At 27.1% G+C, this 24,406-nt stretch overlaps 1 protein-coding gene across 3 annotated transcripts in view; it reads left to right on the forward strand.

Moving 5' to 3' along the window:
• Nucleotides 1–24,406, forward strand: part of LOC119604138 (moesin/ezrin/radixin homolog 1) — a 51,735-nt gene that overhangs the window by 8,532 nt on the left and 18,797 nt on the right. For 2 of the 3 annotated variants that reach the window (XM_037956610.1, XM_037956609.1), the window contains exon 2: nucleotides 23,143–23,255. In XM_037956610.1, coding sequence (XP_037812538.1) covers nucleotides 23,241–23,255 — 15 coding nt within the window. In that variant the 5' untranslated portion in view covers nucleotides 23,143–23,240. Of the gene's footprint in view, nucleotides 1–23,142; nucleotides 23,256–24,406 lie in introns of those variants that run through there. The other variant, XM_037956607.1, reaches the window with a different exon arrangement.

Consider the following 24,406-nt stretch of genomic DNA (forward strand, 5'->3'; position numbering starts at 1 on the left):
ACTATAATTCATTCTTTTGTTTAGACTATATACCACGTTATTAAGTTTATAGTCTGCACTATAAAAAAGGTACAGTCCAGGCTATAGTTCAGAGTAAACTTGTATGTTGACATCTTGGTGACCTCTGTCAAAATTTCTTAAATTTTGCTATAACTAAAAAATAGTATGTACATTTTTTTATATCGAATATTTTTATAAATACTATGAAATTTATTATTTTTATTATCTTAAGTTTAGAATCAAGATTAGGGTCAGCTATTAGTTTCTTAATAACTTTAAATATGTTTAAAAATATGGTTTTATTAGCTACTATCATAAAAAAACGTCATTTGTTCTAATTTTTTTATTATTTGTTAAATTATCTTGATTCTTTAATGTTTATTGAGCGGTAATTTCAAAGTGCATAGTTTTTTATGTAATTTGAATAAACCTAAATTCTCAATAAATAACGAGGGTTAAATAATAAGTATTATTTAAAATAAAAAATAATATACAAATTTTAAGAATATAGAAGAAATTTGGGTGACGTAATGTTTGGAATTTAAAGAATGAAGCAAGTAGGGAACTTAGAGTTATAAAAGATAGCTATCAGACCTGACGAATTCGTAAAAAAAGTGAAATGATTTAAACGCATTCAAACTTCATATATTAAAAAATGCAATACTCCTGACTAGGCGTATAGAATCCAGAAAAAATAGATGATTTCAGTTTTAGTTTTGCAGTGCAATCAGCTGTTTAAATATCATTACCCTAACGAATATATGTGGAGATCCCAATTTTGTATTTTTTGGTCCGTTATTTAAATATTTTATACGATTCTCTTATATTGTAGTTTTTTTTCCAATTGCTAAGGTTTCACCCTCGTATAGATATTTTTAAACTATAAATAAAACTTTAATTGCAGCAAATATTTAAGATTTTTTCTTGAAATCAATGATGCGTTCGTCTTCGATTTCAATGCATTGTGATTTTTTTTTTCTTTTTATTTATATTTACTTTTTTTTTTATTAAAACAAGATGAGACCGACATTAATAGCAATAATATGAATAAAAATTTAAACAAAAAAACAAAAATAGACAGACTTTGTTTAATAAACGGTTATTTTATATTTAGTTCCATTGTTGACTTTTTTGTGCAATTGCATTTTGTATGTTTTTCAACTTGTGTTGTTTCTCTCTCTTTTTACTTGATTTTTCTTTTAGTTTTTTTCATCATTTTTGTTATTTCTTTCAACCAACATGACATACTTTCTCAGTAATCTTTTTTTTTTTCTACATACTTTGTAAATATTTCTTAGTTTTAATTTTATTTTTATTTATTTATTATTATATACATGTTTTTTCTTTGCTTTATAAAGAAAAAAACTAATATTAACTTGTCTTAAACTTAGAACTTGATATAATAGTGTTGCTGTCTAAAAAGAACAACAATTTTTTTTACAGAAACCATCAACAACTTCTAGACAATAATTCAAACTTTTAACTTATTACTTAAATACATGCAGAAATGTTGTTATTTTTTTCTTAAAATGTTGAAAAGACTAAATTATTCTTTATTATTTATCTATTGCTAACTCTAACAGAGCTACCATTCAAATTAACTAAAACCATCTGGTAGCTTTAATTTTAAGCTTTGTTATTGCTGTCAAATTACAGACGACCCTGCCTTATTTCTCTGCTTCTTCTTAATACTTGCTTTTTTACACTTTTGGGAAAACATAGAGACGTCATTGTAGGCCATCTTATTTATGTGAGTTTGTTTGTCTGTTGTCTTTTTTTGGAGATTGCATGTCATATAGTAACAACAACCACATTCATTTACTTTACACACCGCGAGAAAAAACCAGTAATTCATCATTATACATGTCTTGAAATGATGTTTGTAAAACCAGTTGAATATAACAAGTGGTTCCCAGTTCTTTTTTCTTTTATTTGTTTCTTTGTAAACTTGACAACAAAAACAGTTTTAACATACATTTTTTGTAATTTTTGTTTGTTGTTAATTTTCTTTTAAAATGCTCATATGTTGGTTGTTTTTTATATATTTTTGGTTCACATAAAGTGATTCTTAACCAACTTTACCGGTTTGTTTTTTAAAGAAAAATTTTACCCACAAAAATATGTGTCAACTTTATTTATTGTTTTATTTTCATAGAAATTTAGTTTTCTTACTTAATTTGGTAACAGGATTTGGGGTTGAGAACATAAAGATGGGCACTAATATAGAAAAAAGTGGGAAATTTCAAAATCATGTTAGGTATTTCGAAAGAATATTGAGACTACATTTCAAGATAGATAGATAGATAGATAGATAGATAGATAGATAGATAGATAGATAGATAGATAGATAGATAGATAGATAGATAGATAGATAGATAAGATAGATAGATAGATAGATAGATAGATAGATAGATAGATAGATAGATAGATAGATAGATAGATAGATAGATAGATAGATAGATAGATAGATAGATAGATAGATAGATAGATAGATAGATAGATAGATAGATAGATAGATAGATAGATAGATAGATAGATAGATAGATAGATAGATAGATAGATAGATAGATAGATAGATAGAGATAGATAGATAGATAGATAGATAGATAGATAGATAGATAGATAGATAGATAGATAGATAGATAGATAGATAGATAGATAGATAGATAGATAGATAGATAGATAGATAGATAGATAGATAGATAGATAGATAGATAGATAGATAGATAGATAGATAGATAGATAGATAGATAGATAGATAGATAGATAGATAGATAGATAGATAGATAGATAGATAGATAGATAGATAGATAGATAGATAGATAGATAGATAGATAGATAGATAGATAGATAGATAGATAGATAGATAGATAGATAGATAGATAGATAGATAGATAGATAGATAGATAGATAGATAGATAGATAGATAGATAGATAGATAGATAGATAGATAGATAGATAGATAGATAGATAGATAGATAGATAGATAGATAGATAGATAGATAGATAGATAGATAGATAGATAGATAGATAGATAGATAGATAGATAGATAGATAGATAGATAGATAGATAGATAGATAGATAGATAGATAGATAGATAGATAGATAGATAGATAGATAGATAGATAGATAGATAGATAGATAGATAGATAGATAGATAGATAGATAGATAGATAGATAGATAGATAGATAGATAGATAGATAGATAGATAGATAGATAGATAGATAGATAGATAGATAGATAGATAGATAGATAGATAGGTAGATAGGTAGATAGGTAGATAGATAGATAGATAGATAGATAGATAGATAGATAGATAGATAGATAGATAGATAGATAGATAGATAGATAGATAGATAGATAGATAGATAGATAGATAGATAGATAGATAGATAGATAGATAGATAGATAGATAGATAGATAGATAGATAGATAGATAGATAGATAGATAGATAGATAGATAGATAGATAGATAGATAGATAGATAGATAGATAGATAGATAGATAGATAGATAGATAGATAGATAGATAGATAGATAGATAGATAGATAGATAGATAGATAGATAGATAGATAGATAGATAGATAGATAGATAGATAGATAGATAGATAGATAGATAGATAGATAGATAGATAGATAGATAAATAGATAGATAGATAGATAGATAGATAGATAGATAGATAGATAGATAGATAGATAGATAGATAGATAGATAGATAGATAGATAGATAGATAGATAGATAGATAGATAAATAGATAGATAGATAGATAGATAGATAGATAGATAGATAGATGGATAGAGAGATATATATATAGATAAATATTTCATAAACTTAGTCAGATTCTATTAAAAACTATTTTTTTAAATATCTCATATGCATGTGATTTCCTATACAAGTTGCTGTCATAATTAGTTGTTTAACAAATGTTTTTTATGCAATTTTTTTCTATTAAAAGTTAATTATTGAAAAATAAATTAACTTCACAACTCAACTGTCATAACTAATAACACAGTTAATAAATAAAATTATTAAAAAAAGTGCACAATCCTACCATAACATAACTACACTTAGAAAAAATTAAAATAAGTTTATTCATTTTAATTCTTTACTACTTTCGCAATGTTACATAATTTGTCTATAACTATTTCAAATAAAATTTCGCTCACTGTTTGCCACTGCTGTTTTCGCATGTAAAGTTGACAACAGAAATGAAAAAATATTCATATTCAATAGCACATAAATATTTCTGGATTTGTATAGTTATATTGTCGAGAAGATGTTATATCTGTGTCTAAAGTTCAAGGCATGTTAATAGCATTGCTAAAAAATATATTCATTTTTAAAATATTCTGATTTTATTTGTAAAGGGTGTCACACGAAAGTTATGTAAGGTTTGTTTTAGGAAAAACAATTTGATAGTTGACAGTTTAGGTTTAACAAAAATAAATCATTACATGAAGAAGAGAATACTTTGTTGAGTTATATTTCAAAATTGTAAAATCTAAAGTATAGAAGTCACTTCCCCGATGTTTTTATAGAACTGTTTACTTTAATTAAAATTAATAAACTTGTTTGAAATTTTATTCTAAATTTGTAAACACCCTTTTTTATTCTGTTTTAAGAAAAACACATGTCTACGAGATCAATTATGATGAAACTTTACAAAATAATAAAATTATTATTTTTACTATTTTATTGTTTATTCGTGTATCTTTAGATTTCTGTTTAAAGTTTTTTTTCTATTTTTAAGTTTATTACTAGTACATTTAAAAAAAACAACATTGCGTGCTTGGAAAAAAATTTTACGTTTATTTTTCAAATAGCCTTTTTTTTATAACAATTAATAAATAATAAACGTTATCATTGTTATTGTTTTATAAATTGCATTAAGAAAAAAAAAACATTTGATTTCATAGTAAAAATTTATTTATATTTTTAAATTTCTATAATATTAAATGTGTTATATAGTGATAGTGGTTTTACAAAGAAAGAATTTATTTTATTTAAGATTGTATTAAAAAGAATTTATTTTAATAATAAGAGACAAAAAAATGGAACTATATTCATGAATCTTTAGTCCAGATTATAGATTTACTGTAGTCCAACTATGGTCTCACTAAAGTCACTATACACTATAGTCCAAACAATAGACTATACTGATGTGCTGACTACAAAATCACCATAGGGCAGACATTAGCCTCAATATAGTCCACATTATAGTTTCACTATAGTCCAGACTATAGTGTCACTAAGAGTTAGATTATAGTCTCATCGTAGTGCAGACTATAGTCTCAATATAGTCTAGATTGTAATCTCAATATAGTCCATATTATAGTCTCAATATAGTCCAGTCTCATAGTCTCATTATAGTCCAGAATATAGTCTCACCAGACTATAGTCTCAATAGTATCGAAACTATAATATTAATATAGTCCAGACTAAAGTCTCACTATAGTCCAGGCTATAATCTCACTATGGTTAACGTGGTAGTTCACTGCACGCGAACTGTCAAGTAGAGTAGAAGGGACTCCGTTTTGACCCACTATAGCCTCATTATAGTCCAGACTATAGCCTCACTATAGTCCAGACTATAGCATCACTATAGTCCAGACTATAACATCACTATAGTCCAGGCTATATAGTCTCATTATAGTCCAGACAATATAGTCCAAACAATAAGATTTCTATATTCCATTTTATAGTCTCATTATTCAACGGACTATACTGATGTCCTGACTACAGAATCACCATAGGGCAGACATTAGCCTCAATATAGTCCACATTATAGTTTCACTATAGTCTAGACTATAGTGTCACTAAGAGTCAGATTATAGTCTCATCGTAGTGCAGACTATAGTCTCAATATAGTCCAGAATATAGTCTCACTAGATCCCAGATTATAGTCTCACTATAGCCCAAACTATATTGAGATCCACAACGCTGCCGATTTGTGTGGAATTTACTAGAAAACTTTAAATTTATTATTTATAAAACCCTCATTAACTTGATTCAATTAAACTTGAGGTTTTCTATTTAAAATTCCTTTAACATGAACACTGCACATTAATATTGCCAACCACTTTAACAAATTCATCATCGTTTAGCTAATGTTTAACAAAATTTGCCGGCAAATTTCATTATTTCAAATACTTTTTGTTTTTCAATTTTATTCATTTTTATTGCTATATATCGTCAATATTAACACACATGCATTTAATTAAGCAAACAAATTAACCACATTTTTCAAGGTAGCAAATTGGTGTCTATAATAAATTTTCAAATGAATCACATTTTAACCAACAAAAGCTTAAACTGCTGCTGGTGGTTTTTTTCAATAAACAATTCCATACACTTTATTTCAAAATTTATTAAGTATGTTTATTGTTACGAAGATTTCAAAGTCAAAAATTGCATTTTGTGTGTTAATTTGTTTATTTTGCACGTTTGTTTTTTTGCTTTAGTTTCTTAGAATCTATATAATTTTGAAATATTCATCAAGCTATTTTTGTGTGTAATTTTTTTTAAACGGTTTAACACGTTTTTTTAAAATAGTTAACTGGGCGGCAGTTAAAAAAAAACAGTTTTTTGTTAATTTTTTCAAAAATAAATTATTTTTTTGCATGAATTCCGTCACAAATTTAATAATGAAACACGTAAACAGTTTTAAATATGGAAATTATTTGTGATTTTTTGTTATAAATGTGTATAATGACGTGGGAGTTGGAAATTTTAAAATTTTATCTTTGTTTAGAAAAATTACAAAAACATATTACAAGTAGCTAAATAGCTTTTTCTTGATATCTTTTTATAAAACTGAAATTCAATTAAAAATTTCTCCATGTGTCCTTATTTATACACAAACTTTCATGTCTGGCAACCTTATTCTTTCTTCCTCTTCTTTTATCTCCTTTAACCAACAATCTGGTATTGTATTTAAAGCTGAGTGATGCCAACTCTGTTATATTTTTTAGTTATTATTTTATTTATTTATTGTTTTTATTTATAATTAATTAAAATATTTTTAATTTCTTTACAGGTATGTTAATTTTTGGATATTTTCTCTAACAAAATAAGGTATTTATAGATTCCTAATAATGAGTTAAATAGCTGATGTCTATTTAAGACATTCTCTCTATACATCGTTCTGACTATAGTCTCCCTATAGTCCATATAATAGCTTCACAATAGTCCTGATTATAGTCTCTATATAATCCATAATAGTGAGACTATATACTCGATATAGTCCATACTACAGACTCACTAAAATCCATACTACAGATTCACTACAATTCATATTATAGACTCACTATAGTCCAGACTATGGTCTAACTATTGTCTAAACTATGGTCTCACTATAGTGCAGACTATGGTCTCACTATAGTGCAGACTATGGTCTCACTATAGTCCAGACTATGGCCTTACTATAGTCCAGACTACAGTATCACTTTTGTCCAGACTATCTCACTCCAGTGCAGACTATAGTCTCACTATAGTTCAGATTTTAGTCTGACTATAGTCCAGACTATTGACTCACAACAGTCCAGACTATAGACTCATTATAGTCCAGACTATAGTCTCACTGTAGCAGAGATTATAGTCTCACTGTAATTTAGACTACGGACGCACTATAGCCTGATATAGACTCATTATAGTCCAGAACATAGTCGAGTCTCTTACTACAGTGAGAGTTTACTCACATCTCAAGCATCTTTGTTAAAATATATAGTGTATATAAGATTCGCCTTAAACGCACCAAATGTATCCCTATTACTTGTTTCAGCCCATTTGATGAATTCATAATGATGACAACGCTTAAATTGTTTATTTTTATATTTTGGCATTTTTGACATGTATTTGACATTTGTTTGTTAATTGCTTTAGTAAATTGTTAGGTTATTCTATTAGTAAACTATTATAAAAAATGATTTGCTACTAGTTTTATATTTTTTAAAAACTAAAAAAAGTTTTCCATTATTAATTTTAATACTAAACACGAATTTGTATAAGTAAATAAAAAAGCAGCTAATTTTTTAAATTTTTCATTTGACAATTTATGGTTAAAATTATTTATTTCTTTTAAAATAAGTCATTTATAAAAAAAATCATAAAATGTTATCTAAATGACAGTTTTACGCCTGATAACTAAAGACTGGTCAAGATATTATGCAATTAAAAAATAAAAAGATAAAACAAATTTACAAATTTTCCTAATACACTGAAAAAAATTATGATTTATTGTATTAAAATATATATTTGTTATTAAAATAACTTTGCTCTAGTTTTATGTCAAATAACAATGAATGAATAAATAAAAGAGAACCAAAAAATTAATTCTTTTTAGTTTCTTTTTTTATTTATTAAAATAAACATTGTTTATTCTCACATATTTGTTAACGAGAAAAATAAGAAAACAAACCTTGAAAAACGTGCAAAAATGTTGAAATACATATAGACGGATTTTGACATTTTGTTCTTGTTTTTGTCTTTTCATTTTATGTTTGTTCCAGTTGTGACAATTGTGTATTTTATCTTTTCAACAGTAATGCCAATCAGTAAGTAAGCAGTGTTGTCATATTGCTTAAATATTGAATGGTCGTTTTAAAGAAAACATTTAAATTTTGCAATATTTCGTTGACATTTTAATAAAAAATTAGACTATTTATAGACTTATTATAGTCATAACTATAGTCTCACTATAGTCCATACTGTAGTCGTGACTTTAGTCTCACTATAGTGCAACCCATATTCTCTTTAGAATCTAACTATAGTCCAGAACATATTCTCACTATAGTCCAGAACATAGTCTCACTATTGTCCAGACTATAGTCCGGACTATACTATAGTGACAGTATAGTCCAGACTATAGTCTTACTATAAGCGAGGCTATAGTCTCACTACAATCCAGATTATGGTCTTACTATAGTCTCACTCTAGTCCAGAATATATTATCACTATAGTTCAGACTATAGTTCTACTAAAGACCATACTTTAGCCTCACTATAGTCCAGACTATAGTCTCACTATAGTCCAGACTACAGTCTCTCTATAGTAAACCTAACTATAATCCAAACTTTAGTCTTACTATAATCCAGGCTATAGTTTCACTATAATCCAGGCTATTGTCTCACTATATCCCAGGCTTAATATAGTCCACTATAGTCTTAATATAGTCCAGAATATAGTCCTACTATAGTCCAGAATATAGTCCTATTACAGTACAGACTATAGTCTCAATATAGTGCAGATATAGCCCCTAATTCCAAAAAGTTTAAAAGGTTGCTTTAAAAAGCACTTAATTGTCAACACTTTAACAATTATTTTTTTCATTTTTTTGCACTAAATTGTCAGAGTATTTGTAAAAAACTATAAATAAAATTTGAGTTTATCTTATCAGGAAATAATTATCGTGAATGTATGAAATAATTTAACTTTATTTCTAGTACATAAGTACGTTGAAATAAATTGTTTATAACGAAAATAGTAAAAATACTCACTTGTGCATAAAATTCTTTATGTGGCAAAATTCTGAAAAAACATGATTAATGTTAAAAATTTTATTAAAATACAACAAAAATAATGGACATTTTTCCAACCATTTGTATCCAAAACTGTCACATTAAAATATTGGACAGACAACTTTTAATAGATTTACTAGTTTATCAATTTACGGTGAATGTTTTAGAATTTTTAACATTCACTTTAAACTAACAACATGTTTGCCTTCGTTTAAAACTCCTTTAAATTTTGTTATATTTGCAAAAATTTTGATTGATATAACGACTACCAGTTCGGGCCCGCTTTGTTGTTTATATTTTTCTTAATTTTAATTATTTTTAAAGCCTAAATTAAAATCTTCATTAGCTAATATTTACTTTTTTTACTAAGTAAACTATTGTTTACTTTTTATTAAAATCAAATTGTGGTCATATAATTTCATTAAAAATTTACTCTATTTCTATTGTCTACTATTAAACTATTATTGTTGTCTTTAGACTTAAATGCCTTTAAATATTTGTTAAATTGTTTAAAGTTTTACTCTAAAAACCCATTAACTATAATTATAAGTTTGTTGTCTATTATTTTCTTTGAATTTTTTTTTTTTGTCTAACATTTTGTTTTATTTTTTTTTTTTATTACTTTTTTTGGGTTCACATAATAGTAATTGTTGGGGAAAAACAATAAAAATGTTGACTTTAAAGTGAAGAGGGGAAACATTTTGACATTTTTATTAAGTTTGACTTGTGACCTGTCAGTTTAAAATGGCAGTTGGCAACCAGCAGTTTTTACTAAGTCATTTTTTATGTTTAATAAACATTTTTTATACAAAGTAGCAGTGAGAGAGAGTAGTCAATAGACTAGACTATAGACTAGACTGTAGACTAGACCATGGACTGACTATGGACTAGACTATAAATTAGACTATGGACTAGACTATAGACTTGACTAGACTATAGACTTGACTAGACTATAGACTAGACTATAGACTAGACTATAGACTTGACTATAGACTAGACTATAGACTAGACTATAGACTAGACTATAGACTAGACTATAGACTAGACTATAGACTAGACTATAGACTAGACTATAGACTAGACTATAGACTAGACTATAGACAAGACTATAGACAAGACTATAGACTAGACTATAGACTAGACTAGAATATAGACTATAGACTAGACTATAGACTAGACTATAGACTAGACTATAGACTAGACTATAGACTAGAAAGAATAGAAGATAGTGACTAATAGATATAGACTAGATAGAATAGACCAGACATAGAGACCTAGAACTAGACTAGACTAGAGACTATAGACTATAGCCTAGACTATCGACTAACTATAGACTAGACTATAGACTAGACTATAGCCTAGACTATAGACCATACTATAGCCTAGACTAGACTAGACTATAGACTAGACTATAGACTAGACTATAGACTAGACTATCTAGACTATAGACTAGACTATAGACTAGACTATAGACTAGACTATAGACTAGACTATAGACTAGACTATAGACTAGACTATAGACTAGACTATGACTAGACTATAGACTATACTATAGACTAGACTATAGACTAGACTATAGACTAGACTATAGACTAGACTATAGACTAGACTATAGACTAGACTATAGACTAACTATAGACTAGACTATAGACTAGACTATAGACTAGACTATAGACTAGACTATAGACTAGACTATAGACTAGACTATAGACTAGACTATAGACTATACTATACTAGACTATATACTAGACTATAGACTAGACTATAGACTAGACTATAGACTAGACTATGACTAGACTATAACTAGACTATAGACTAGACTATAGACTAGACTATAGACTAGACTATACTAGACTATAGACTAGACTATAGACTAGACTATAGACTAGACTATAGACTAGACTATAGAATAGACTATAGACTAGAATATAGACTAGACTATAGACTAGACTATAGACTAGACTATAGAATAGACTATAGACTAGACTATAGACTAGACTATAGAATAGACTATAGACTAGACTATAGACTAGACTATAGACTAGACTATAGACTAGACTATAGACTAGACTATAGACTAGACTATAGACTAGACTATAGACTAGACTATAGACTAGACTATAGACTAGACTATAGACTAGACTATAGACTAGACTATAGACTAGACTATAGACTAGACTATAGACTAGACTATAGACTAGACTATAGACTAGACTATAGACTAGACTATAGACTAGACTATAGACTAGACTATAGACTAGACTATAGACTAGACTATAGACTAGACTATAGACTAGACTATAGACTAGACTATAGACTAGGCTATAGACTAGACTATAGACTAGACTACAGACTAGAGTATAGACTAGACTATAGAATAGACCATAGAATAGACTATAGACTAGACTATAGACTATACTATAGACTATACTATAGACTATACTATAGACTAGACTATAGACTAGACTATAGACTAGACTATAGACTAGACTATAGACTAGACTATAGACTAGACTATAGACTAGATTATAGACTAAACTATAGACTAGACTATAGACTAGACTACAGACTAGACTATAGACTAGACTATAGACTAGAATATAGACTAGACTATAGATTAGACTATATACTAGACTATAGACTAGACTATTGACTAGACTAGACTATAGACTAGTCTAGTGTATGGACTAGATTATAGAATAGGTTAGACTATTGACTGGACTATAAATTAGTCTATAGACTAGACAATAGGCTAGACTATAGATTAGACTATAGAGTAGGCTATAGACTAGACTATAGACTAGACTATAGACTAGACTATAGACTAGACTATATACTAAACTATATACTGGACTGTAAACTAAGTTCAGCCTAGTTTACAATCCAGTCTAGATTATAGACTACAATATACATAGATTATATTAATCTTCTGACTATAGTTCAGTCTTTAGTATGCCATAGGCCCAAGGACTTTAACAGAAAACACCCATAAAACTACACTTAACCTATAAAATATTCTGAGTAAGAAAAAATCCCAAAAATTTTGCAAATAATAAAATGTATCTCATTTAAATTTTATAAGACAATTAAAAAAAATCATTCATTGATTTTAATCAAAGCACGTAAATATGTCAAGTTCATAAACAACAACGAGAGCAAGACTATAAATTTAAACGTCTTGTTGCTCTTCTTCTTTATATCAAAAAAACAAATGACACAACCAAAAGAGAGGGAGAGTAAAATCATAATGTAAATGCCATAAAATTGAAGTTATAAACAAATCACTAAAACTCAGCTGCTGGTGTCATAAATTGTTATTGTTTAAAATAATTTTAATGATTCAAATTTAAAGAATTTCAAATTAATATAAAATTTCTCATAAAAAAATTAAAAATTTTATGAAGAAAATATATAACTGTTAACTTTCTAAGATAAAATTGTGATCTCATGCTTTACATAAAACAGAGAGAGAGGGAGAGTGTTAGTTGGGCAAAGATAAGAAGAAGAGTAATGTTTATTATTAAGACAGTTAGGGAGACTCTTTTTCATATAAATAAATAAAACCAAATGATTTTTTTATTAATATTTTTTATTACGTTTGCACTTGCAGTACGTTTTTTTTTATTTATATTTTTTAATTTTTTTTTTCATTTAATAATAAGTGTGTGTTTGAGTTAATGTTAATGGGTGAGTGTTTGTTTTTGTTGTGTGTTGAAAAAAAAAAACAGTAAAAATTAATGAAAAAGCGATAATATTTACTTTAAAAAAACCAGTGAAATGACATCATTTTCGGGGTTTCAGTTTAAATTTAATGTTTTAACATTTTATTTTAAAGCAGAAAAATGATAAGTTGTGTAAAGAATAAGGATTTTATTAAAAATAAAATTTATATTAAAAATGAATCATATGAATGAAAATGATAATGTAAAAGCAAAATGATTAAAGAACAACAATAACTAAATAACTGTACTGACAAACTGTTATAATACGTCAACAATTGAAATTAAAATGTAAATGATGGGAAGAAATATAACAAAACAACTCTCTCTCCCTCTTAAAAACCCCCATACGTATTTCTTTTGCTTTAAACAAACTTTTAATTTTCCTTTCAATTCAAAAAAATGAGGGTCTTCTATACAATAAATAATATTTTATAGTCCATTTACATTTACAATATAAATTATAATTTTATAAACTGAAATGAAAACTATTTGCACTAGCAGTTTATGTTTTTTGCTTAATTGTTATTGTAGGAGGAACAGAAGTGGGTTGAAAAAACAAAACAATTATGAATGAAACAAATTTTAAAATATACAGTAAAAAATTTTGTTAAATAAACAGAAATTTACAAAAACTAAAGAAAGAGAATCAAAAAAAAAACTATAAATATTAAATGGCAATGACCAAAATAGACATCATCTGGTTTTTGTATGCATTTAAATTTTTTTTTTTTTTTTTTTTCGGTGGAACATATTATCATAAATTATTTTGAAAATTTATTTTGAGAAATTATAAGTTTTTTGAAATAGAAATACATGTGTGCATTTTTATAGAGAGTAATAATTTAAGAAAAATATTTATGTGACAAGTCTAAAATATTTACTATAGTTACTATAAACTAGGGTTCTATAGTTGAAACGAAAAGTCGACTTTTCGACTTTTTGCATTTAGTTAAAAGTCGACTTTTCGACCTTTCGACTTTTTCCATTTTATGAAAAGTCGATTTTTTCGACTTTTCGACCTTTTTCATTTATTTAAAAGTCGACTTTTAGACTTTTCGACTTTTAGTATTTTATAAATGGTCGACTTTTCGACTTTTTTCGACTTTTTTCGACTTTTCGACTTTTTTCGACTTTTTCCGACTTTTTTCAACTTTTCGACTTTTTCCGACTTTTCGATTTTTTACGACTTTTTGACTATTTTCGACTTATTTCGACTTTTTTTCGACTTTTTTCGACTATATTTTACTTTTTTCGAGTTTTTCCGACTTAATTAGAGTTTTTGACCTCTTTTCCACTTTTTTAAAATTTTCGACTATTTTCGACTTTTCGACTTTTTCCGACTTTTCGACTTTTTCCGACTTTTCGACTTTTTTCGACTTTTCGACTTTTTTCGACTTTCTTCGACTTTTTTCGACTTATCGACTTTTTTCGATTTTTTTCGACTTTCCGACTTTTCGACTTTTATTTACAAAGTCGACTTTTTTCATAGACGATAGTCGAGTTATCGACTTTTTTGGAACAAAATAGTCGACTTCGACTTTTCGACTTTTTTCGACAAAAGTCGATTGTTCGATTATTCGAAAGTCGATTTATAGAACCCTACTATAAACTATACTATAGCTATATTGACTATAATTTAGTCTACAGTATATTTTCGTCTATAGTCTTAACTACAGATACCTCAATAGTCTTGACTAGAGTTTAGTCTACAGTCTTGACTATAGTTTAGTCTTTAGTCTTGGCTATAGTTTAGTCTATAGTATAGTTTCGTCTAAAGTCTTGGCTATAGATCCGTCTATAGCCTTGACTATAGATCCGTCCATAGTCTTGACTATAGATCCGTCTATGGTCTTGACTATAGTTTAGTGTATAGTCTTGGCTATAGATCCGTCTATAGTCTTGACTATAGATCCGTCTATAGTCTTGACTATTGATACGTCTATATCCTTGACTATAGATCCGTCTATAGTCTTGACTTTAGATCCGTCTATAGTCTTGACTATAGATCCGTCTATAGTCTTGACTATAGATCCGTCTAATTTCTTGATTATAGATCCGTCTATAGTCTTGACTATAGATTAGTCTATAGTCTTAACTATAGTTTAGACAATTGTCTTGACTATAATTTAGTCTATAGTCTTGACTATAGTTTAGTCTATAGTATAGTTTCGTCTATAGTTTTGACTATAGTTTAGTCCATACTCTTGAATATAGTTTCGTTCATAGTCTTGACTAAAGTTTAATCCATACTTTTGACTATAGTTTAGTCTATAGTATTGACTATAGTTTAGTCTATAGTATTAACTATAGTTTAGTCTATAGTTTTGAATATAGTTTAGACAATTGTCTTGACCATGGTTTAGTTTATAGTCTTAACTATAGATCCGTCCGTCTTGACTATAGTTTAGTCTATAGTATAGTTTCGTCTATATTCTTGACTATAGATACGACTATAGTCTTGACTCGTCTCGTCTATAGTCTTGACTATAGTTTAGTACCCTTGACTGTAGTTTCGTTCATAGTCTTGACTACAGTTTAGTCTATAGTCTTGACTAAAGTTTAAACCATACTCTTGACTATAGTTTAGTCTATAGTCTTAACTATAGTTTAGTCAATAGTCTTAACTATAGTTTAGTCTATAGTTTTGACTATAGGTTCCTCTATAGTCTTGACTACAGTTTATTCTAGACTATAGTCTCGATTAGAGTTTAGTCTATAGCCTTGACTATAGTTTAGACAATTCTTTGACTATAGTTTAGACTACTGCCTCGATTATAGTTTAGTTCACAGACTTGACTATAGTTTAGTCCATAATATTAACTATAGCTTAGTTTATAGTAATGACTATAGTTTAGTATATAGTCTTGACTATAGTTTAATATGACTATAGTCTTGACTATAGATTAGTCTATAGTATTGATTATAGTTTAGTCTATATTCTTGACTATAGATAAGTCTACATTCCTGACTATACATAGTTTAGTTTGTAGTGGCTAAAGTCTATAGTCTTGACTATGGTTTAGTCAATAGTCTTAACTATAGTTTAGTCTATAGTCTTGACTTTAGTTTAGTCAATAGTCTTAACTATAGTTTAGTCTATAGTTTTGACTATAGATTCGTCTGTAGTCTTGGCTACTGCTTAGTGTATAGTCTAGACTATAGTGAGTTTAGTCTATAGTCTTAACTACAGTTTAGACTATTGTTTTGACTATAGATTAGTTTATAGTCTTGATTATAGATTAGTCTATAGTCTTGACTATACAAGATGTCTGGAGTATGAATTATAGTTTAGTTATAGTCTTGTCTACAGTTTAATTGGACTATTGTTTTTGGAATTTTTAAAATTACTTCCTTTTTGTGGTTTGTGCCAAAATCTTTAGTATTTTATCATCAAATATTAAAGTTTTTTTTTGGCAACCTTAACATTATCTTTTTTAACAAACAACAAAATAAAAAAAGAGGTATTTTTATTAGACACTTGTTATGCAAAAAAAAAAAAGACACAAATTATTAACTACATAGAAAATTGTTTATTACAAAACCCCGCAATTAGTTATTTCTGTTTTTTATGACCATAAAATTTTGAGTATAACAATGAAATAAACATGATAAAAGTCAATGTGCAAATAATTTAAATGAATATCTAACGAATAATTGTCTTTTTTCGTTATATTTGGTACTAAAAATTAACCCATGTTGAAGGAAAGCAATTTTAAATCCTCCTATTAAAATGAAAAGATTTTTGTAAAGTAACAAAACTAAATATTTTTTTTATTTATTATTAAAATTATCTGTCACATGATCCTTCGAACATTGATGATTCGTAAAATACCACCCGCTTCACCATGGGTTAATTAAACATATTAATGTTTTAGTATTTTTATTTTTCGTTATTTTTTTTTTTTCTTCTTGTCCATTCAAACATGTGAATTAATATTTTTGTGAATGGGCTCTAACAACTACTACAACAACAACAGCAAAATGTATAATTAATAATAGCTTTTATTAAATAATTTTTTTGTTGTTTATCCAATAAAGCAAAGAAAAAAAAAACAAATACACCATTCATGGTATTTATAAAAAATATTTGAATTTAATTGTTTTTTATTTATTTACGGTTTTTTACAAAATATTATTGACTTCATTCAAAGACACTAGCGTAGCTAAAGATGGGATTTAAAATAGCATAATAAATATTTATTTGTTAAGTTTTAAATTTAAGAATTTATTTATTATTCATTGGCTTGAACGTCGTTTCTGTTTTTACATTTTTATTCATTCATTAAATTGTTGTAAATATAATTTAAGCAATTATCTGTTAATTGTTTAAAAGTTTAATACTTAATAATGTTGAATAGAAGTTTATTATTATTTTTTTTTAATGGATGAGCTTGTTAATAAATTAATAAAAAATAATATTTATATAATAAAGCCTATTCTATAGTCTAGTCTATAGTCTAGTCTATAGTCTAGTCTATAGTCTAGTCTATAGTCTAGTCTATAGTCTAGTCTATAGTCTAGTCTATAGTCTAGTCTATAGTCTAGTCTATAGTCTAGTCTATAGTCTAGTCTATAGTCTAGTCTATAGTCTAGTCTATAGTCTAGTCTATAGTCTAGTCTATAGTCAAGTCTATAGTCTAGTCTATAGTCTAGTCTACAGTCTAGCTAGTCTAGTATAGTCTAGTCTATAGTCTAGTCTAAGTCTAGTCTATAGTCTAGTCTATAGTCTAGTCTAGTCTACAGTCTAGTCTATAGTCTAGTCTATAGTCTAGTCTATAGTCTAGTCTATAGTCTAGTCTATAGTCTAGTCTATAGTCTAGTCTATAGTCTAGTCTATAGTCTAGTCTATAGTCTAGTCTAGTCTATATTCTAGTCTGGACTATAGTCTAGTCTATAGTATAGTCTATAGTCTAGTCTATAGTCTAATCTATAGTCTAGTTTATAGTCTAATCTATAGTCTAATCTATAGTCTAGTTTATAGTCTAATCTATAGTCTAGTCTATAGTCTAGTTTATAGTCTAGTCTATAGTCTAGTCTATAGTCTAGTCTATATTCTAGTTAGGACTATAGTCTAGTCTATAGTATAGTCTATAGTCTAGTCTATAGTCTAATCTATAGTCTAGTTTATAGTCTAATCTATAGTCTAATCTATGGTCTAGTTTATAGTCTAATCTATAGTCTAGTCTATAGTCTAGTTTATAGTCTAGTCTATAGTCTAGTCTATAGTCTAGTCTATAGTCTAGTCTATAGTCTAGTCTATAGTCTAGTCTATAGTCTAGTCTTTAGTCTAGTCTATAGTCTAGTCTTAGTCTAGTCTATAGTCTAGTCTAGTCTATAGTCTAGTCTATAGTCTAGTCTATAGTCTAGTCTATAGTCTAGTCTATAGTCTAGTCTATAGTCTAGTCTATAGTCTAGTCTATAGTCTAGTCTATGGTCTAGCCTATAGTCTAATCTAAAGTCTAGTCTATAGTATAGTATATAGTTTAGTCTGAAGTCTAGTCTAAAGTCTAATCTGGACTATAGTCTAGTCTATAGTCTGAACCAAAGTATATAGTTTAGTCTGAAGTCTAGTCTAAAGTCTAATCTGAACTATAATCTAGTCTATAGTCTGGATTGTAATCTAATCTGTGATCTGGACTAAAGTCTAGTCTATAGTTCAGTCTGTGGTCTTCACTATAGTCTAGTCCTATAGTCTGGACTATAGTTTAGTCTATGTTGTTGTTGTTGTAACAGTTCGACTGTGGCCGAAAAAATTTTCGGTTGATACAGCTGTCGCTGGGTTGACAATCTTTGGCCGAGTATGACTCGGGTCGTTCCGGAGCGAAAATCCAATTGTCGTGGGAACGATAGTTTAGTCTATAGTCGGGACTACTGTCCGTTCTAGTTTCTGGGCTATAGTATAATCTATAGTCTGAACTATAGTTTAGGCTATAGTCGGCACTATGCATATCGTAGTCAATAGTCTGATGTATAGTTTCGGTTATAGTCTAGTATATAGTTTGAACTATAATCTAATTTAGTCGGGAGTATAATTTGGACCTAACACTTAAACTGTTAATAAATTTTTGAGTCCCAAAACAAACATTAATGACAATTTAGCGTTTTTTATGCACCAAACTTTAATGTCAATTTAGCAGTTTTTAAAGCTCAAAACTCAAAACTATATAAAATATTTTTTTAATTAATATATTTAAATAAAAACCCTCAGGTCAACAAAGTCAATAAATCAAAAACTGAAAAATATATGTGTGAAAAAATATTAAAAAAAAATACACACACAGAATATGTAGTTAAAAATTGATGTTTTAAGTACCATTAACCTCATCTTCACAACATTTAACCGTCCTTCCTCTATATACAAACAGCACAACAACAACAACAATCTATACTACACATAAACAGTCTGTATCTTCTTTTCAAATGAATATATATTTTTTGAATTGCACTTTTTTGTTGAAATATCTTTTTATAGCTTTTTTATATTTTGTTGCTCTCGCTGTTCATGATCTTCATCTTTTGTGTGTTTTTTTTTTTATTATTATTTTACTTTTATTTTTTTATTTTATATTCAGTTTTTTGTGTATTTTTACGAATAATAGTCTGTTAAACAATCATTTGCGAAAAAAAAAATATGGATTTGTATGTATAAAATTTATAAATGCCAGACAATAAACGCTGCTGTTTGCTGCATTTCGTTTCAAATTGGTGTTAGTGTTTTTTTGATGATTTTTTTTTCAGTATTTTTTTTGATTTTGTTGTTATGATTTTCAAAGTTAAAATCAAGTTCAAGGCAAATTACATTTCTTCACATCTTATTTATATGTTAATAATAAATTTTTGTGTGTTAACAAATAAGAATATTTTTATATAAAATTTAAGTGTTTTTAAGTTTTAAATTTTGGTTTTTAAACTTGGTTTTAAAAGAAGTTTAAGTAAAAATGGGATTATTTTTTTCAAAATTTTTCCGAATAGTACTAATACGGAATAGATATTAAAGAGTTTTGTTTAATTGACCCAGACTTAAAACATAAAAACACTAAATTGACCTTAATGTTTATACTGTGCTGCCAAAGCAAATGACAAAAATATGAAGTGTAGCGTTTTGTAAACAAATAAAAGAGATGCCGGAGTTTTAAAATAAGATTCGTATTTCAGCGATTTTTTACTTTAAATGTAAAATACATTATTTCAACCAAATTTTTAAGGGAAATTAATTTTAAATCAACAAATTTTAATAATTTCATTTTCTGTTTATATATGTTTAAATTTTTAATAGTTTATTTATATTTTGTTTATTGTAAACTAATATAAAACAGTTTCTAGTTTAAATTACATCAACATTTGTATAATTAATTAAAATTACTATATTTGTATATTTATTTATAAATCACGTGTTTATTATTATATACAGCAAAACCCCATAAAACACAATCCATTTATTAGTCATGTAGTTTGAGTCATATTGCCGGCGATTAGAAAAAAATTCTCAAAGATTTCCTGTGGGCAATAAAGAAACGTCATAAATATGCATGTTTTTTTTTAAATTTATTTCTTTTTTGCCTAATTTTATGTTAAATTTTAGACATACATATGATAATATTTGTTTAATAATTTTATTAAAATGTTAAAAACATTTCAATCATCTATATTTTACACTTTGAGGCAAAAATTTTTTTGGCGAGCTATAAACCAAAAGGAAATGACGTAGACTTTTTAAACATTTATTTCTTAGAAGTTTTTCAGCACAAATTTCAATACAAATTCTTTATAAAAATACTTGTTTAAATTGACATTTCTTTTTTGATTAACAATTTTACACTATAAATTAAAAACGCTTTACAGCACTGACACAAACAATACAAGATTTTATTTTCAAGATATTGTCATTGTCAATTAACTATTGTCTGACTAAATGTCTGTCCATACTTCCCCCGACAAGAGCATCTGTGTTTACATTCTGTCTGCCTGCTAGTTGGCTGACATTACATGATTAAATGAAACGAAAATCCAGACAGTTTATAGACAGACAAAAGGCACCACATATCTGCTGCCACTGATGCTATTTTTAAGCGATTTTGTGTCTTAATTTAGTTTAATGTCAAAATCTGTTTTCATGTTTTTCCTTTTTCATAGTGAGCAATAAATAATGTGGGTGTTTTTTGTGCTGTTTTTCCAAGCGCCAGACTTGCTAAAGAACCCAATAGGAAATTTTACAGATTTCTTTGAAAGAAATATAGACCTGAGACTTAAGGGTAGATTCTATGCTAGACTATAGTCTAGACTGTGAACTACACTATAGACTGGACTATAAATTGGACTAAGAACTGGACTGTGGACTTAACTATAGACTAATTATAGACTAGACTATAGACTAAACTATAGACTAAACTATAGACTAAACTATAGACCTAAACTATTGACTAGACTATAGATTAGACTATAGACTAGACTATATACTAGACTATATACTAGACTATAGACTAGACTATATACTAGACTAGACTAGACTATAGACTAGACTATAGACTAGACTATAGACTAGACTATAGACTAGACTATAGACTTGACTATAGACTAGACTATAAACTAAACTATAGACTAGACTATAGACTAGACTATAGACTAGACTATAGACTAGACTATAGACTAGACTATAGACTAGACTATAGACTAGACTATAGACTAGACTATAGACTAGACTACAGACTAGACTATAGACTGGACTATAGACTAGACTATAGACTAGACTATAGACTAGACTATAGACTAGACTACAGACTAGACTATAGACTAGACTATAGACTAGACTATAGACTAGACTAGACTATAGACTAGACTATAGACTACACTATAGACTACACTATAGACTACACTATAGACTAGACTATAGACTAGACTATAGACTAGACTATAGACTAGACTATAGACTAGACTATAGACTAGACTATAGACTAGACTATAGACTAGACTATAGACTAGACTATAGACTAGACTATAGACTAGACTATAGACTAGACTATAGACTAGACTATAGACTAGACTATAGACTAGACTATAGACTAGACTATAGACTAGACTATAGAGTAGACTATAGACTAGACTATAGACTGGACTATAGACTAGACTATAGACTAGACTATAGACTAGACTATAGACCTAGACTATAGACTAGACTATAGACTAGACTACAGACTAGACTATAAAGCAGACTATAGACTAAATTATAGACTTATTACAGACTAGACTGTATTAGACTATAAACTAGATTCTAGTTTAGACTGTATACTACTCTGTAGACTATAGACCTGACTACAGACACTATAGATCTGTCATAATTAAAATTTTTATGCCTTTAATGTATTTTTATTGTTTTACCATATTTGTGTTTAATTTAATATTTTATTAATAAATGCAATATTCAACTTTATAAACATATTGTAAATTACCTTATACTTATTGCAAAAAAAAAAAAAAAACAATAATTTTTTTACTGCTTTCAATAACAAGATCTAACCAAATATGGAGAAAACAAAACTCATTGAACGTTTTATTATTTTAACATTTTTTTCTTAACACATCATCACATACAAGATGACGGCAATTAATTAAAAAAAAAAACAAACTTTAAACCTGAACTGTCAGTCAGTTTGAAAACACATCATTTGTTTATTATTATTATTATTATTTACAAACTCCAGCTGTCAAATTTAACCTCAAATTATACAAAAATAATGAATCATTTAACAGTTTACTTTTATTTTCTCTATTTTTATATTAATATATTAATTTAAAATAAACCTGAATGTATTTTGTTTAATTTATTGTCTCCCATTTATTGCCTGCTATTTTTGTTAATTTAACACTAATCTCCTGTTTTTTTGTTTATTGTTTTTCTTTACAGATATTTTCCACTAGTGTAAATAAAACAAAAAAACATTTTGTATTTGTTGATTTTTTATATATAATTTATAAAATTTATTGTAAAGGATTTTAAAACAAATGTCACGCAAAGCGGTAAGTTAATTTACAAATTTACGTATTTTTGTCTTTCAAACATTTCATAAAAGTGTGTGTGTGTGTAGCCATTTTTATTTAAACAAATTCATTGAAATGCATTTGCCAACATTAAGCAACAAATTTCTTAGGTAACAACTATTTATTTTTAAAATGAAATCCATTAAATACCTTTTCATTTTATCATGGATTTGGCGCGTGTCTGCTAGAAAACGCAGGTAAAATACAAAAACCTTACAAAATGATATCAAACTTTTAAATTGTTGTAATCAAAGCACTTCTAGTCTCGATTTTTTATTTAAACCCCTTTTAAAATAAACTATGATAAAGTTTATGACGTTAATTGTTTAAATAACTAGAAAATACTATTATAAATTATCACATATTTGTTTAAATACTTTTTATATTATAATATAAATTAAATTGTATTAATATTTATGACGTCAATGATTTCTTTTTAAAATGTCTAAAGATTTTTATCCTCTAAAAAAAGTTACTTTACTTTCAAATTTTAAAAATGTCAATTTTATATCAGCGTTTTTTTTCTAAATTTGTTTATTAATTTATTGGAATTCTAAAGAAATATATTTTTAGTAATCATTAAACGTCATAGTATTGACGTCATTTTTGATGTTCATTTAGTTTAATTTAATATTTCGTTTATTTTTTAATTAACAAGCAATTGTATTTTTCATATTTTTTGATGTTTATTAATAAAATATTAATATTTTTGTGTTGTTAATTTTAGTTATTTACACATTTCCCTTTTAATGTATAATTATTATACATTTATAAATATTTTTCAAATTTTAATTTGAATTAAATTTAACAAGACTAGACTACAGACTAGACTTTAGACTAGACTTTAGACTAGACTATAGACTAGACTATAGACTAGACTATAGACTAGACTATAGACTAGACTATAGACTAGGACTATAGACTAGACTATAGACTAGACTATAGAATAGACTATAGACTAGACTATAGACTAGACTATAGACTAGACTATAGACTAGACTATAGACTAGACTATAGACTAGACTATAGACTAGACTATAGACTAGACTATAGACTAGACTATATCCTAGACTATAGACTAGACTATAGACTAGACTATAGACTAGACCTAGACATAGCACTAGACTATA

Source organism: Lucilia sericata, unplaced genomic scaffold (assembly GCF_015586225.1).
Source record: "Lucilia sericata isolate MDLA Ls3-8-SP2 unplaced genomic scaffold, ASM1558622v1 Contig000366F_arrow, whole genome shotgun sequence".
NCBI lineage: Eukaryota > Metazoa > Arthropoda > Insecta > Diptera > Calliphoridae > Lucilia > Lucilia sericata.